We start from the raw sequence: 15,828 nt of genomic DNA, 5'->3' as shown, positions 1-15,828 counted from the left end.
ATTTAGGACAGTACTACAGCTCCCATCATTCCCACAGGCCATCCAATGATCAGGGATCATGGGAGTTGGGATTCAAAAACAACTGGGGAACCAAGAATGAAGAACACTGTTATATAGTATATATAAATATATATACGTTATATAGAAGACAGTATTTTTGCTATACAATAAACATTGATTTGTTCCAACAGAAATATGTAAAGAGCTGAGGGACTACTAGTCCGCATGACAGCCGACATTATACCTGCCTTATCCACAGAGCACAACCAGCAAATACTTGGATACCTGGCAGAAGTTCTTCATTTTCTCCAAAACTTTGTTCACTTCTGGGACTACATCTTTGCCGTCAACTAATATTGGAGTATTTGAGCGATTCCGCAAAGCAATATGGAGCACAGCTCGGTTCTAAAATGAGAAGAGAGGACAAGACAGTTATGGATAGTGCCAAGCAACAATTAGTTACCAAAACCGAGAATCTCAGCAGAACTGATTGGCACTGATCTGAAGGAGCAAGGCAAACTATTTTCTCTTCTCTTTCTGCTGGTTTTCTTCTATAGTTTGGGACACAACCCACTAGGAACCGCTTCTTCCAGTAGAAGTGAAGGGGAACTCTGCAATGACCATAAGAGTCTGGCTACTGGATCAGACCAGTGGCCCATCTAGTCCAGCATCCTGTTCTCAGAGTGGCCAACCAGATGCTCATTATGGGAAACCCACAAACAAGACCCAAACACAAGAACACTCTCCCCTCCTGCAGTTTCCAGAAGCTTTACAAGAACTGTCTGGTGGCACATATGAGCCGCCCAGGCAAAGGATGCTGGGCATTGAGTCTCTTTTCTAAACCAAAAGGTGCTTGAGCTAAGAGGACCAGAGGAATTTAGATTGCAGCAGCCAGGAAGGAGAAGGAAATGGGACCACTAGTTGTTGATTGCCTTTGGAACCATGAAGACCCACCTGTCCTTCACTCAGCCACTCAAACATCTTGTGCATTCACTTGTTGTTAGCTGCCCTGAGCCCAGCTTTGGCTGGGGAGGGTGGGATATAAATAAAATTTATTATTATTATTATTATTATTATTATTATTATTATTATTATTATTTTATATCTCTCAAAGGGGTTTACAGTAAGGAGTTGAAAACGGTAAAATAATGAAAAATCAAATACTATAAAACATGCAAATAATATACAGGTGATATAAATGATCTTTTTAAATGATCTTTTTAAAAACTAAAATAAGCAGTAACAACCACAACTGGGTCAGATGCCACAGACTAGAGTGTAGTTTGGGGTTTCCAAAAAGGCTTCGCTAGGCAGAAGTGGGGGTGAGGGAAACAGACATTTTTAAACAGCCAAGTACCAATTTGGCAAATGACGGGAGTAAGAAAAAGGCTGTAGAAATTATTGTTAAAGGTCAAAAATTATGACAGAGAAACTTGCATGTTTACTTCCCACAATTCTTTATTCGTATTGCTTTTCAAATAATCTAGATAGTCTAGGAAGTATGTGTTTTAGAATACAAAACCCGCTTCTTTGAATGTATGTTCAATTAGTGAGATGAGATGGGTAGCTTCCCCTAACACAGGTAGGCCGTTAAGCTGGGGCTTATTACTAAACAGCAATGACAAACTTATTTATAACAATCTAATGTTCAACAACAGCAGACAGAGAGGGAGGAAGTGATGGCAGCCCCCTACCCACAGGAAGGGACACACAAGATATCAAGGTTACTTGGCTAGATGGTCCAGCCACAGGATGCTGGGCTAGATGAACCACTGGCCTGATCCAGCTGCAGGCTCTTCTGATGCTCTTAAGGGCCAGCCTAGGGAAGAAATTTATTCTGCCACCTGGGGGCAGGCAGGACAGGAAGAGTGATGCTGGAAAGCACTCTGGCACAGTAGTGGCAAGGAGGACCAAGTTACACTCAAGCCCTGTGGGTAGCCCTCCTGCACTGTTCCCTCTGTGTGGATGGAACAGGATTTACTTGTTATGTGTATACTGCATCCCCAACCACAGAAGTCCCTGCAGCAGCGTACAAATACATGAAAAATAAATCTAAGCACACACACATCGCCACAATTTACCAACACAGGAATTTTCTGTTGCAGCAACAGCTCCAGAAGAGCAACAAAAGCAGAAACAGCCAGAAGTGTTGCAAAAAGCAACAAACAAAACACTCCTTTCTTTCCACCCGATTACACCCACTACTGAGGAAAATGGCAGCATGCCCCTCACTTTTGCGTTCTGCGTGTCACAGGGCAAATGGACATGCAAAGGGGCCTCTGGTAGTCTTGGTACACAGCAGAGGCCATCCTTCAGATAGCTCTGCGCACCAAAACAATGAACACCAAAACCACAGAGGGGAGCTTCAGTTGCCATGAAGAGGAAGTGGCTTTTACACACTTGACACATCTCAGAGAAGTTCCTTAACATTTAATGTGAAGCAATCATAAAATTCCAACAAAAACTTGGGGGCATTTCTGCTTTGCAGTGGCAAAGAATGTGTGTTGAGAATAATACTTAGTGCCCAGTATGCAACACGCTTCATGTTATGGGTTATTATATTATAACCAATACAATACAGAGCTGATTCAGGAATTACTGAGATAGCAATCCTTCTATCAAGCTCTGCATTATATTGTGGATTTTAGATCCACATGTAGGTGATGGCGGGACTGTCAGAAAAGAGGTTTCTCCAAGGTCAATCAGCAAAGAGAGAGATCCATAGGGGACTTCCTGATTCATTTCACATCCTGTTCACATCAGGTCAGCTTGATCTGTAACAACTATAAGGCTACTATTAGCCCAGAAAGGGGGAGAGAATATATGAAACCAGTTCAAGATCATAGAAGAGGCATGTCCCCATAGAGATGCAATAAACTTTTTGACAGAATGAGACTATTTACACATTTAGCTTCATGTGGTTACAAAAAACATTTAACACAAAAACAAACCAGATATATTGGAAAAACTATACAATTTATTCATGAATTTGGCAACTGAAAACCAGTCTACTATTTAATCCTTGGACTACATAGCAAAATATCTATAGGATGGTGACCAGATCACTGTCTTTATGTCCCCCAAACCACAAAAAACCCAGCACACACTCTCTGACTCTGGTTCTCTCTCTCACACACACAATTTTCCAGAAACCCTCTACAGCTGCTTGAAGCCCAAAGAAGTCCCAAGGTAACTACTTTGTGTGCTGGAAACCACTGCTCCCTGTTCCTGAGCAGGAACCCACGGACAAAAATAAAAAGTAGACATACCTCAGTGAAGTTGATCTTTTCTCCAGTGAACATTTGCTCCCTTGCTTTCTCAATGCCCCTCGATTTTGCCTGAAAGTAAAAGTTGACCTTTTAGTAAATATGATCATCAGCTTTCCAAATCCACCAGTCACATAAGAGATGACCCCTCCCTCGCTAACCCCCTCCAGTATGCCACTAGCTTCCTTTTACACACACACAATGTCATTCTTCTCTGCCTGTACCTAAAAGATCCTCTAAATCAGGAATGGGGAGCCTCAGCCCCAGGACTAAATGTGGACCTCCAGGCCCCCTGAATTCTACTGCAGCCACACCACTTACTGGCCCAGCTCCTCCCACCCCCCAGTTCAAGTTTGGAATGTGTCCTTCCAACTCTGTTGATGCCCTCTTCCCTCTTGGCTTCCTTGAATGGAAGCTAGAAAGGGGTGTGTGAATGTGTGTACAAAGTAGTCTATACAAGTGTAAAATCACTCGCTGCTCTGCCATTCCTCCCCGGCCCACCCCTAGCACATGGCCCCTGGAAGCTTCCCCAGGTTGCTTCAAATCACCTTCACCAACCTGGAACCCTCCAAACGTTTTTGAACGGCACCTTCCATCAGTACTGGTTAAGCCTGGGCTAATGGGAGCAGATAGTCTAAGCATTTGGAGGGCTCTAGCTTTGGTATAACATTTGGTGAAGCGCCCCCGTCCAACTGGACTGTAGTTTTCAAGTGCAGGGACAAGACGGTTGCCCCTTACATTTGTTGTCAGGGCAGCTGGGCTCTGCGTAAGCATGCAGGGAGATCCTGGGCTTTATGAAACCACAGCAAAGCAAGGCCATGATATGAAACTGGAAATATCCCTTTGCTCACAAACACTATCTTGTTCTGACCGACATTCGTGGACAAGAGTCCACTTTTGTTCTGGAGCTTGGTTTGCTTCAGGTGTTCTGTAAAGCTTCATGTACATTGAAAGTGTCAGACTACCAGCTGCACTACGCTTTTCCTGTTTATTAAAAACATATTTGTTTGCATGCCCAGTTTTAATGTTCTCGGTTAGGGCAATAACGAGATTTTGTTTTTCTCAATACATTATATTACTATATCAGCTTCACTGCTGTAAACAGCTTTGGAATTTCTGTAACCAGAAGCTCTAAATAAATAGGATTCGTGTTCAAGGTGAATTACCAGTTCTATCAGCATCTTCATCACTTCCTCTGTAACCAAGTTCTTTGAATAGTCCACCAAGATATCCCCATGGTCACTCTTCAAGGTCAAGCTGCCAAAAGAATTAAAAGCAAGCCATCATGTTATGTGAACATTTTCAGAAACACTGCACCACCACATGGGTGACTTTAAAAAACAAGATTTACTGGATATTAGCCAACATTGCTTGTTTGTATTCACATGCCCCAGGTCACAAGAGAATGATAAACATTCAAGGCAAAGAGCACCAAGAGACTTCCTCAGCTCACTTCTTGGGCTTCTGGGCATCAAGTGTGGCATCAGCCTGCAGTTTCCACTTTGCAACAGAGTCTGCTCGTTCCAGCATAATTTTTGCACCTTTTCATTTCTCCTGTTCTTTCCACTTTCTGCTTCTGTAACATCTTCCCTGAAGAAGAGTTCCAAAAAACTCAAAAGCTTGCCACTATTTTGTGACACTTTGATTGTTCTTAATAAAAGTACTGTCCAACTCTGGACTTTGGAGCTGCAACTGTAGTGTGTGCCCCTCCCAAAAGATTATTTTTATCAATGCACCCACCCAGGTGAAGAGTCACATCTAATGCTAATTGCAGCACAGAAACATGCATGGATATTTTTAATAGGGCAATGGATTTAATTGCTTTTTAATATTTATTTTGTGTGGTTTTTAGTTGCATCTTTTATTACTGGTGCTGTGAGCTACCTTGGGCCTTGCACTGGGAGAAAGGGCCAATATAAATTAATAAAGTAAAGTAAATAATGATTTGTGAAGGAAGCATGTGGAGTAGTAGGGTTTTTATTTTTAAGGCAAAGGAAGGTAAACGACGTTCCGTGTGCTGCGCTGGCTCACCAGATGCAGCTTGTCACGCTGGCCACGTGACCCGGAAGTGTCTGCGGACAGCGCTGGCTCCCGGCCTCTAGAGTGAGATGAGCGCACAACCCTAGAGTCTGTCAAGACTGGCCCGTACGGGCAGGGGTGCCTTTACCTTTTTTAATTCATGAAGATAAAGAAGGCTGATCGCCGAAGAATTGATGCTTTTGAATTATGGTGCTGGAGGAGACTCTTGAGAGTCCTATGGACTGCAAGAAGATCAAACCTATCGATTCTTAAGGAAATCAGCCATGAGTGCTCACTGGAAGGACAGATCCTAAAGCTGAGGCTCCAATACTTCGGCCACCTCATGAGAAGAGAAGACTCCCTTTAAAAGACCCTGATGTTGAGAAAGATTGAGTGCACAAGGAGAAGGGGACGACAGAGGACGAGATGGTTGGACGGTGTTCTCGAAGTTACCAGCATGAGTTTGACTAAACTGCGGAAGGCAGTGGAAGACAGGAGTGCCTGGTGTGCTCTGGTCCATGGGGTCACAAAGAGTCGGACACGACTAAACGACTAAACAACAACAAATTCATGGAGAAAGAAGAGTTCATCCCTTCTGCTCATTTACATGCTAATCCTATTTGGGAGTTGTATAATCTAATCCTCAACTGTCTCCAAAATATGTGGGCTTAGCTAGCCAGCCAGCCCAAACATGCCCGTTCTGCATCAGAGGCTAAGGCTGGAGAGAGTTCAGAGTAATATAAGAGAGCTATCCCTTCCTACAGTGTGTACACACATTTGCAGATTTACAGTGTTCAAAGCTAGCCAGAGAGCTCAGGAAAACACCAATGGCAATGGCTACAACCCCACATTCTAACACTAGCCTTGGATTGCTGCAATACAGAGGTGGGAAAGAATTGCTAATTAAGAAAACGCAAAGTTGACTCTCAGTGGGGCAGGCTGGAAACAAGACACTGGCCATTCAGGAACACAGGTAGGGAGAGGATGCTCCCGTTTTATTTCCACAGCTGGCTTTGCAGAAGCTCCAAGACGTTTTCTGAAGCCTCCCTTGACAGAGCACCTTCTGCTTGAGCGCCCATCCTGCAATTCAGCATCCAAGAATATACAGAGCAGCTACTCAGGTGGAAAGAGATGAGTCACGCAGGCAGCAGCCATGAGTCCACAGAAGAACAGAGTTGGGCCAAGTTCTTGTGTATATTTTGCCTCCCCTGATCTGACCAGAACCCTTGTCGCCACAGTTTGATGGAAAGTAAGAAACACCTTTACGGTGTATTCAGATATGGGCCACAACCCACTGCAGGAATTTCCTACAAACTCACACAGACACACACACACAGACACACACACACACACACACACACACACACAGAGAGAGAGAGACCCTAGGAGAAGTGAAAGATTCTGCCACACCAAGCAAAAAAACTCCAAATGCCACACACCCCTAGACACACTCTGAACAGAACTTTCTGTTCATCCTCTTGCACAAGCTCTATTTCAGCTTCCCAGTGGATCATGTCCCTTCTCCCACATGCCACTTTTAATGGGGCTCAGAATCCACTACATAGCTCCATCTCAGTTCTGCAGAGCTTGCACTGAAATGAATGGAGCTGCACAACTTATTTCAGAGTTGTGTGCAGCAGTGGCCAAGGTTGCTAGAATAAGGCTGTATGTCAGACATTTGGACACACACAGAGCCAGATGCCAAGCTAGTTGGATCTACTAGTTTATTAAAACGCTCAAGACCTATCAACCAGAGTCACATGCAAAAGGGCACACTGTTAGAATTAAATAAGCACGTTCTGAACTTAGGAATTCCTTTTCTGAACTTGTTCAGACGCTCGACACAACAGTCTGATCCTGGTTAGCCGTATTTACAGTATGTCAACAGCCTGATTTAGGTGGGGGAATACTGGTTTGTGGTTGCTACTGCTAAACAATTGGGAGTCAGAAAGCCTATAGCAAAACAGCCAGAGATCTACCCTCTGCCCACCCCAATCTAAAAAAGCAGAATGTCATGCCTGCTACTGCCAATCAGTTGACAGGACTAGGCTAGACTGACTGTAAGTCTGACCCAGTACAAGAAATGATGCTCTTGAGCAGGGTGCTTAGGAACCTGTAATATTTTTCTAGCCTTTACATTAAAATGTTTACATATCACAGAGCGTTTTTTTTAAAAAAAAATATTTCCACCTGCAGTCTAAAGTGATAGTCTATTTTTATTTATTTATGCACACACACACACACACACACACACACACTATTTCACAGAACAATAGCATGTAAGTGGTTTACAATAAAAATTGTATACCGTATTTTTCGCACCATAGGACGCACCGGACCATAGGGCGCACCCAGTTTTTTGGGGGGGAAATAAAGGGGAAAAAATTATTTCCCCCCCCCCAGGCGCGGGGCTGGGGCGGGGGAAGCTCGAGCTTCCCCCGACCCCAGCCCCCAAACAGGCAGCTCTCCGCAAGCAGCGGGAGCGCTCCCGCTGCTTGCGGAGAGGTCCGCGAAGCCTGGACGCGCTGAGCTCAGCGCGCCCAGGCTTCGGCATGCAGGCACCTCTCCGCAAGCAGCGGGAGCGTTCCCGCTGCTTGCGGAGAGGTCCGCGAAGCCTGGACGCGCTGAGCTCAGCGCGCCCAGGCTTCGGCATGCAGGCACCTCTCCGCAAGCAGCAGCGGGAGCGTTCCCGCTGCTTGCGGAGAGGTCCGCGAAGCCTGGATGCGCTGAGCTCAGCACGCCCAGGCTTCGGCACGCAGGCACCTCTCCGCAAGCAGCGGGAGCGTTCCCGCTGCTTGCGGAGAGGTGCGCGAAGCCTGGACGCGCTGAGCTCAGCGCGCCCAGGCTTCGGCACGCAGGCACCTCTCCGCAAGCAGCAGCGGGAGCGTTCCCGCTGCTTGCGGAGAGGTCCGCGAAGCCTGGACGCGCTGAGCTCAGCGCGCCCAGGCTTCGGCACGCAGGCACCTCTCCGCAAGCAGCGGGAGCGTTCCCGCTGGTTGCGGAGAGGTCCGCGAAGCCTGGACGCGCTGAGCTCAGCGCGCCCAGGCTTCGGCACGCAGGCACCTCTCCGCAAGCAGCGGGAGCGTTCCCGCTGCTTGCGGAGAGGTCCGCGAAGCCTGGACGCGCTGAGCTCAGCGCGCCCAGGCTTCGGCACGCAGGCACCTCTCCGCAAGCAGCGGGAGCGTTCCCGCTGCTTGCGGAGAGGTCCGCGAAGCCTGGACGCGCTGAGCTCAGCGCGCCCAGGCTTCGGCATGCAGGCACCTCTCCGCAAGCAGCAGCGGGAGCGTTCCCGCTGCTTGCGGAGAGGTCCGCTGCTTGCGGAGAGGTCCGCGAAGCCTGGACGCGCTGAGCTCAGCGCGCCCAGGCTTCGGCATGCAGGCAACTCTCCGCAAGCAGTGGGAGCCCAGCGCTGGGCTCCCGCTGCTTGCGGAGAGGTGTGCGAAGCCTGGAGAGCTGAGGGGTCGGTGCGCACCGACCCCTCTCACTCTCCAGGCTTCAGCGAAAGCCTGCATTCGCACCATAGGACGCACACACATTTCCCCTTCATTTTTGGAGGGGAAAAAGTGCGTCCTATGGTGCGAAAAATACGGTAATTGTATTTTAACAAGCAGTTTACGATAATACATAAAGCCATACAATAAAAACAATGGTAATCAAAATAAGACATCAATAAACTCAGTGGAAAGATGAATTCTGAACTGCCCACATATAGTGGAATAGTGAAGTTTTCAGTGTTGCAGCTGTTCTGAGGAGTGCAACACAGACGATGAACGAGGGTTAAAAAGAGGAGAAAAGCATGCCATGTAAGAAGCCACAATCAGTGGTATCTAATCCCAAGGGCGGCTTAGCTGGTCACATCTGTCAGCAGCTAAAAGTTCATGACAGCCATCTAGAAATGCCGCGATAGATGGTAGGAAAAGGGAAGTGCGGTTGATTTTGTTTTGTTAGGACATCCTTGCTATGCTGAAAAAGAGAAGCAGCACATTGAAAATGGTCTCTGTCTAAAACTAGAGCACCATCATGCTGGCCTACCTCTGGGGAACCACTAAATGCAAGTCCAAAATAGGAAAGAAACAAGACCCAACAAGAAACAATTTTTTGATTTTGAGCAAATGGGGTTTGGGGACAGGGGAACATAACACTCTCTCTGCACGAAGGTTGCTCTGGGAAGTCCCTGCTCCAAAAGACTTCTCTGTAGACTAGTATCCATTAAGAGTAAGGCCATTTCAGCAGTTGCTGTTTCCTGAAGGCAGGCCATGGGGACTTAGCTTTTCAATGAGTTTAAGCAAGCAGAGAAAGACTCGAATATCAAACAAGGCCTTTGAGACACCTAGGGTGTATGTGTGTTTTGCATGCCCGCACAGCTAAGAAAAGTAAACTACAGGTGGAATATGAGGAAATCAATCTTTTAGTGTGGCAGGCTCCGCACTTTTTTTAGACAAGCCTACCCAGATATTTAGAATGTTAACATGTGCTTGAATCTAGTTTTAGCTTGTCATGGATTTAAATTATTTTTCAACAGTAACTGTTTTTACATTTTTACTTATTTTATTGTTTTATCCTTGTTGCAAACAGCTTTGGAGGTTTCTTTAAGTGGTGTAACAAATTATGTGAAATACCAGCAGGTTGACATCACTCAAACTATCCTTCCCTAACCTAGTGCCCTCCAGATGATTTGGATTACAATTCCCATCATGGCTGGGATGTGGAACATTTGGTGGCAACCAGGTTAGGGAAGGCAGCTGACTTAAAACAAAAGCCCTATACCGGCACTAATGGGTCACCAGAAGGGATAGCAGTTCAGTGTGGTTTGAAGATTAAACTGTTTTGGTTTATTTTTCAATTATTCCAGAATGTATCAACTGCTCTATATAAGCCTCAAATGGTGCAGAAGGTGGCTTGAAGACAGGGCATCCTATAAAGCTTTTTCAGCTTCTAGGCAAGCTTCTAGCTCAGCTAGCCACCAATATCACTCTAGCAGCCCAGCTTCTTGCATGATGTTCAGCAGCCTTTTATTGGTTCCCCAAAAACACCACACACCCTGGAGGCAGTTGAGAATAATTCCAGGGATGGGCTCATTTCAGCCTTGCAGAGTCTATTTTTACTATCATCCCCATGGTGCACTGATGCATTGTGACAGATGAAAAGGAAGAATGCATACTCAAAGCCTCTTTAACATAACAAATCTGCATTAAGAGATCCCATGAATGCCCACCTCGCCCAAGAGCACAGATCCCTTCTAGACCAGACAAAGCTCCATCTTGCCTTTACAAGAACCAGCCAGGCAACCAGGTGATCTTAATACTGGGATGGGCAGGAAACAGAACATGACCCACCTGCTACCTTTCAATGAACAGGATTATTGCACACAAGGCCCCAGAATTTGCAAGAGAGAAATGCCTCCATGGCTGTCTCAGAATGAAGCATTCACACAACATGGACAGATACACATTGACACTCAAGCTTCCAACAGGTACCAAACAGTTACCTGATTAAATCCATTGCAATTCACCACCCACCTGCTTGTCTGCAGGAAATAGCTATAGTATCCTCACCCTGTGCAGAAAACAAGTCAGTGGCAACTACAAGGCTACCAATGGCTAGTAAACCTGATGGACATGCTCTGCCTACACAATCAGGGGCAGTAATGTTTCTGAACACCGCTTGCTGGAAACTGCAGGAGGGGAGAATGCTCTTGTGCTTGAGAGTTTCCCACCAACATCTCAGTGGCCACTGTGAGAACGGAATGCTGGACAAGATGGGCCATTGGCCTGATCCTGCCATGGCTCTTCTTGTGTTCTTAAGGCACAGAATCACAGGCTACTAGATTCCTACAGGTTTTTTTTTCCTTTTTAGATCTAAATAAAGGTAAATTACACTTTTGACTAGTCCTGCCTTAAAATATTTACAAGTAAGGAAGAAATTTAAAGACTATTTACAGAAACATTGTAAAATTAATGAATGTTAGAATGATGTTGGAATGAATTTATGTGATTTTAGCAGAAATGTTACAAAGATTTAGGAAAAAACAGACTGTTAATTGGTGAAAGGAGGGAAAGTAAAGCTATATCAATATCAAGATAAATTACAGGACAAAAATTTGAAAAGAGGGAAAGGATTTGCTGAAATGAATAATCAACCTAGAATACAAAAAAGGGAGGGGTGAGGAGGTCAGGGAAATAAGCTAATGAAAGATAAGAAATGGGAAGATTTGCTGTATTTTTCTTTGTTTTTCTTTGTTTTTTTGTTGTTGTTTTTTGCTTAATGGATTTTAATTCTCTGCTTTTTCTTTTTTTCCTTTTATATTTTATCCTTTTTTACCTAGTGGGATGTGTTGTATTGTTTTTTTGTTTAAAATGATGTTCTTTGCTTTTTCTTTTTGTACTTTTTAAAACTTTAATACATATCTTATATATATAAAAAAAATTACAAGTAACCCCCCCAAAAAATCAAAATAAACATTTTCGACTTTGTTGACATGTAACATTTAGGCAACACCAAGTCCACTTTATTGAGTTTTGTCCTTGATCAAGCATTTTTGTTAACTACTTTTGGCACCTAGAGAAGTTATATGGCACACATAAAAAGTCAGCTGAATAACATGTTACATTAGATTGCTACCAATTTATTGCAGCAGAATATTTCATGATGATTCAAAAAAATTTCATAAGACTCCACCCCAATCACAGTTCCTTACTCTCGGCAAAACTGAGGCACATAAATTCACCCATATTTCCATTTTACAGATGAAGAAACTCATCTGAAATCAAACCTTCTAGCTACAGTTAAGCAGGCATTAGGAAACAATGCAGGGCACTGGGTGGGTTGGCTCTTTCTTTAGAACAGTCTCATGAGAGATCAAAAATTGATCTGATGCTCAGATGTGTTCACTTTGCAGGGAACTATACAATAGGAGGAATAATGGCCAGTCTGCCCGCTATCTGCTCTTCAGGTGCTCTGAACGAAATGGAATAGAGTTAGGCTGCTAAACAAAAGGTTCCCTGAATAGGTGAGCCTGGGGAAAAATCATCCAGCCATTAGAAGAAAATAATTCCCTTCCATTATTTTTAAGGAAACTGACAGTTCAGTGGTTCCCAAAATTTTCCTTGAATGGGATTGCACATTCCCAGATTGTGGTTATGAGTACTGGACTACCTGGGAGGCTAGAGTTCAAAGCCCTGCTGAGTCCTGAACCTCACTGAGTGACCTTGGGTCTGTCACTGACTCTCAGTCCCTAATCTACTTCACAGAGTTGCTGAGAGCATCATATGGAGGGAAGAACTATATTGTACACCTTAAGCTTCCTAGAAGAAGAAGAAAGAGGGAAACGAATGTAATAAACTATGTTTCACAGAACAGTGTAGATCAGAAAATTACCCTTGTCTAATGACCAGTAGGAGGTAAACGTTTTGCTGCAACTGTAAAACCTACCCAAAGGTCTTTCTTTTTAAGCTGTTAGGTAACTCTTGCAACAAATGCCAGCCTTATGAAACTTATGATGAACACACTCAGAGTAAGCAAGATATTGCTTTGCATGTCATTTTACTGCTAAGATTTTACAAAAGTTTAAAATGAAAGCTGCCTCATGTGTGAGAGATGAAGTGATGATGCTTTAAGTTACAAAAGCCTTATATTATGAAGGCCGGGAGGTAAAGGCCAATCGCAGGAGGTGCCTACGATACCAGTTATCACATGCATGACATGTACATCTGTGACACCAATGCAGACACATGTATTTCAGTGCATCCACATGTGGAGAAAAGCAAGCAATGGTGTAAATGCGATTTCAAACAGCGCAGCAATATCCATGCAGCAAGTCATGTGTGAGGCATCCTTAGGTCATGATAGGGCTAGCCACTCAGAGGCAAAAGGCTCATTTAACCAGGCCTTTTCATCTAGATCCGGGGTCTCCTACCTTCTTAGGCCTGTGGGCACATTTGGCTTTTTGAGTAAGTGCCACAGACCCCACACCCTTCCATCATTTTTCACCCTCCTCACCTGGATCAGCCTCCCCACAGAGAGACAAAAAGCATGTGCACATACGTAGGGTCATCAATATTGGTGTTACTAATATAGTACTTGTGACTATGAGTGTCTCCGATAAATCAAGAGGTAAACAGAGATAAAGCTTATTTGCCTAGTATACTTCAACGTACATTAGCACTATGATGTTTGAGCCTCGTTCCTCTTTGTTTATGGAGTGGAGAAGTCATCTACTTCAATTAATTGCTATGAAATATGGAACCTCTGGGGTTGGGAATATTCCTCTATGTGCAGATTTTATTTGCCTTTTTCATCTGCCTTTGCATTTCATTCTTTATAGCTTTTACTGTGTTGTTTGCATTGAAAACTCCAATAAAAATTATTAAGCAAACAAACAAAGTGTGCACACACAGACACAGTCTTTGCTTTCTCAAAGGATCTGGGTAAACGTCAGATCCAGTAAAAATTGGCTGATCCTTCAGAAGCACATGCAAGCACATAGAGCTGAAAGGGAAAGCGGGAAAGAGCACCAGGCTCCCCTCCCATATGCTGTATAATAAGGAACATGACCTCTGAATGCTGCAGGGGTCACAGATGACCTGCTTATTGAGCTGCCTTCCATATTTGCAGGGGCATTGGACAATTTGTGGGTTTGTGGGTCATTTGTGGATTTGTCCAAAGGAGGCTGGACAATGATGTTAATACAAGTGTCATTCCACACTTTCCACACATTTCTTATAGCAAGAAGTCCCTTATTTGTTGTGCAAAAGCTCCAAATCAGCTTTATTTCCACAACCTGGAATTTGCCAGGATGCGACTGAATCCCACCTGAATACAGTGGGTCTGAAAGTGCCCTCAGATAAGGAGGCAACATTTCCACATTAGAGAAAGATGAGACACTCATATATGCTCTATGTCAGGAATAGGCAGCAACCAGATGGAAACCAGGAGTCACACCACTTAATTTCCATTTTAAAGCACAATCATCGCCTAGTCCTCAAGATATAAAGGCAGAAATTCAACCTCAAGAGGAAACATTTACTGATCATTTCACTGTCCTTAGCCATATGACTAAACTTAGGGCAGATTCCACAACGTGCAAAATGTCATCTAATGGTCTGCCACTTATACACAGGTAGCATTATTAATGCCACATTCCTAAAACATTTCCTAGTAATGGGGCTTGCTTAGATAGGATTGTGCTGTATATAAAGGAGTAGAAGCTGAAACAAGGTGACAATGGACAAGAATTTGCTCCCTGTTTTTAAAGAGGAAATGGAAACTAGAAATAATTCTAGTTGCTTGGAAACTATGGCAATGCAACTGACTCTGGTTTTCAACCCACTCCCCAACTCCAAAAAAACCCCAATTGCTAAGTTTCCCTTTGCATTTATTTTGTACATGACAGAATCAGTCTCCTAATTTGGGCTTCATTTGTGGACAAACTGTGAAGCAATCTTGGTTGTGTGCTGCAGGCGTCTTCTGTTACACACAGCTCAGCAATGGAGAGCCCATGCTTCCTATGCAAAAGGTCCCAAGTCCATCCCTTTTCAGTAAATTCCCCAACCTGGTGCCCTTTCCAACTGTTTTGGACTACAACCCACATCAGCACTGGTATCAAATAGGTGTCCTGGCTGGGACTGATGGGAGTTGCAGTCCAAAAGATCTAGAAGAGGCTACCTGGCTGAAGGCCTTTTTCTGGCTAAGACTTGACTGCTCAAGGGGGGGGGGCAACTTACTCTGCCCGTAAGTCAAACACATAACAATTTGAAATGAAGCCAAGTAGTTCACCAATCATTTTCTATTCTTTCCATACCAACTTGCAAAATCTGGCACTGCAGGATCTTAAGTTTCGAGTAATTACTAAATCACAAAGTGGATTCTTTCAGAGCCACTCCAAAAAAATCTTAAGGTAATTTGTCACAATTTGTTTAGAACCAAATTTCTTAGCTGTCTTTTATTATTGAGAGCTGGACAAAATAATAGCTGTAACCTGGAATTATTATTATTTTTTTTTTTTATGGCACTGCTCATCGCTTCCCCAGCCCCCCTCCCCTTGAATGTCAGGGAAATGTGCCATCATCATTCCAGCTCCTGGCTCCTCAGTATAGAAAAGGTGGAGGAGCCCAATTTTGAGCAACAACCTGGAGCAGGTGAGAAAGACCCGAAAGGTCCAAGTGCAGAGCAGAGAGCCGTTTGAGATGCTGAATGAATCTGTTGCACGAGTCAAGCTATAGCACAGACGACGGGCAATGAATGGTACGCCCCGTTCCCCACTTCCCCTCCGTGCATTATAAGGGGGGTTGGCGAAGTGGGGCAGGAGTTAGGGAGACCACCAGCAAGTGCCAATACTTAACGCTTCTAGACTCTGTCCCCAACCTGCTCTTTGCTCAGCTCCATTCGGGCACCTCTGAGGCGGCGGAGGAGGAATGGGGCAGGCAAAGCCATCCCTATGGCTGGTTGTTAAGTAAGCAAAAAGGCAGCCGGGCAAGCAGGTGGGTGGGGGGCTAACCGAGGTCGGTGGGGCAGTGCCCCCCTAGGCCCGGCCTCCCCTGGGTTG

At 44.6% G+C, this 15,828-nt stretch overlaps 1 protein-coding gene across 1 annotated transcript in view; it reads right to left on the bottom strand.

The window, feature by feature from the left end:
- The window catches only part of GPI (glucose-6-phosphate isomerase), a 34,087-nt gene that overhangs the window by 17,620 nt on the left and 639 nt on the right, over positions 1-15,828 (bottom strand). The window contains exons 2-4 of the mRNA XM_081921654.1: positions 4,433-4,523; positions 3,270-3,338; positions 286-405 (exon numbers count right to left, since the gene is read on the bottom strand). Coding sequence (XP_081777780.1) covers positions 286-405; positions 3,270-3,338; positions 4,433-4,523 — 280 coding nt within the window. The remainder of the gene's footprint in view (positions 1-285; positions 406-3,269; positions 3,339-4,432; positions 4,524-15,828) is intronic.

Source organism: Podarcis melisellensis, assembly GCF_964234715.1.
Source record: "Podarcis melisellensis genome assembly, chromosome: 8".
Classification (NCBI taxonomy): Eukaryota; Metazoa; Chordata; class Lepidosauria; order Squamata; family Lacertidae; genus Podarcis; species Podarcis melisellensis.
This window is presented reverse-complemented; position numbering and strand designations above follow the sequence as displayed.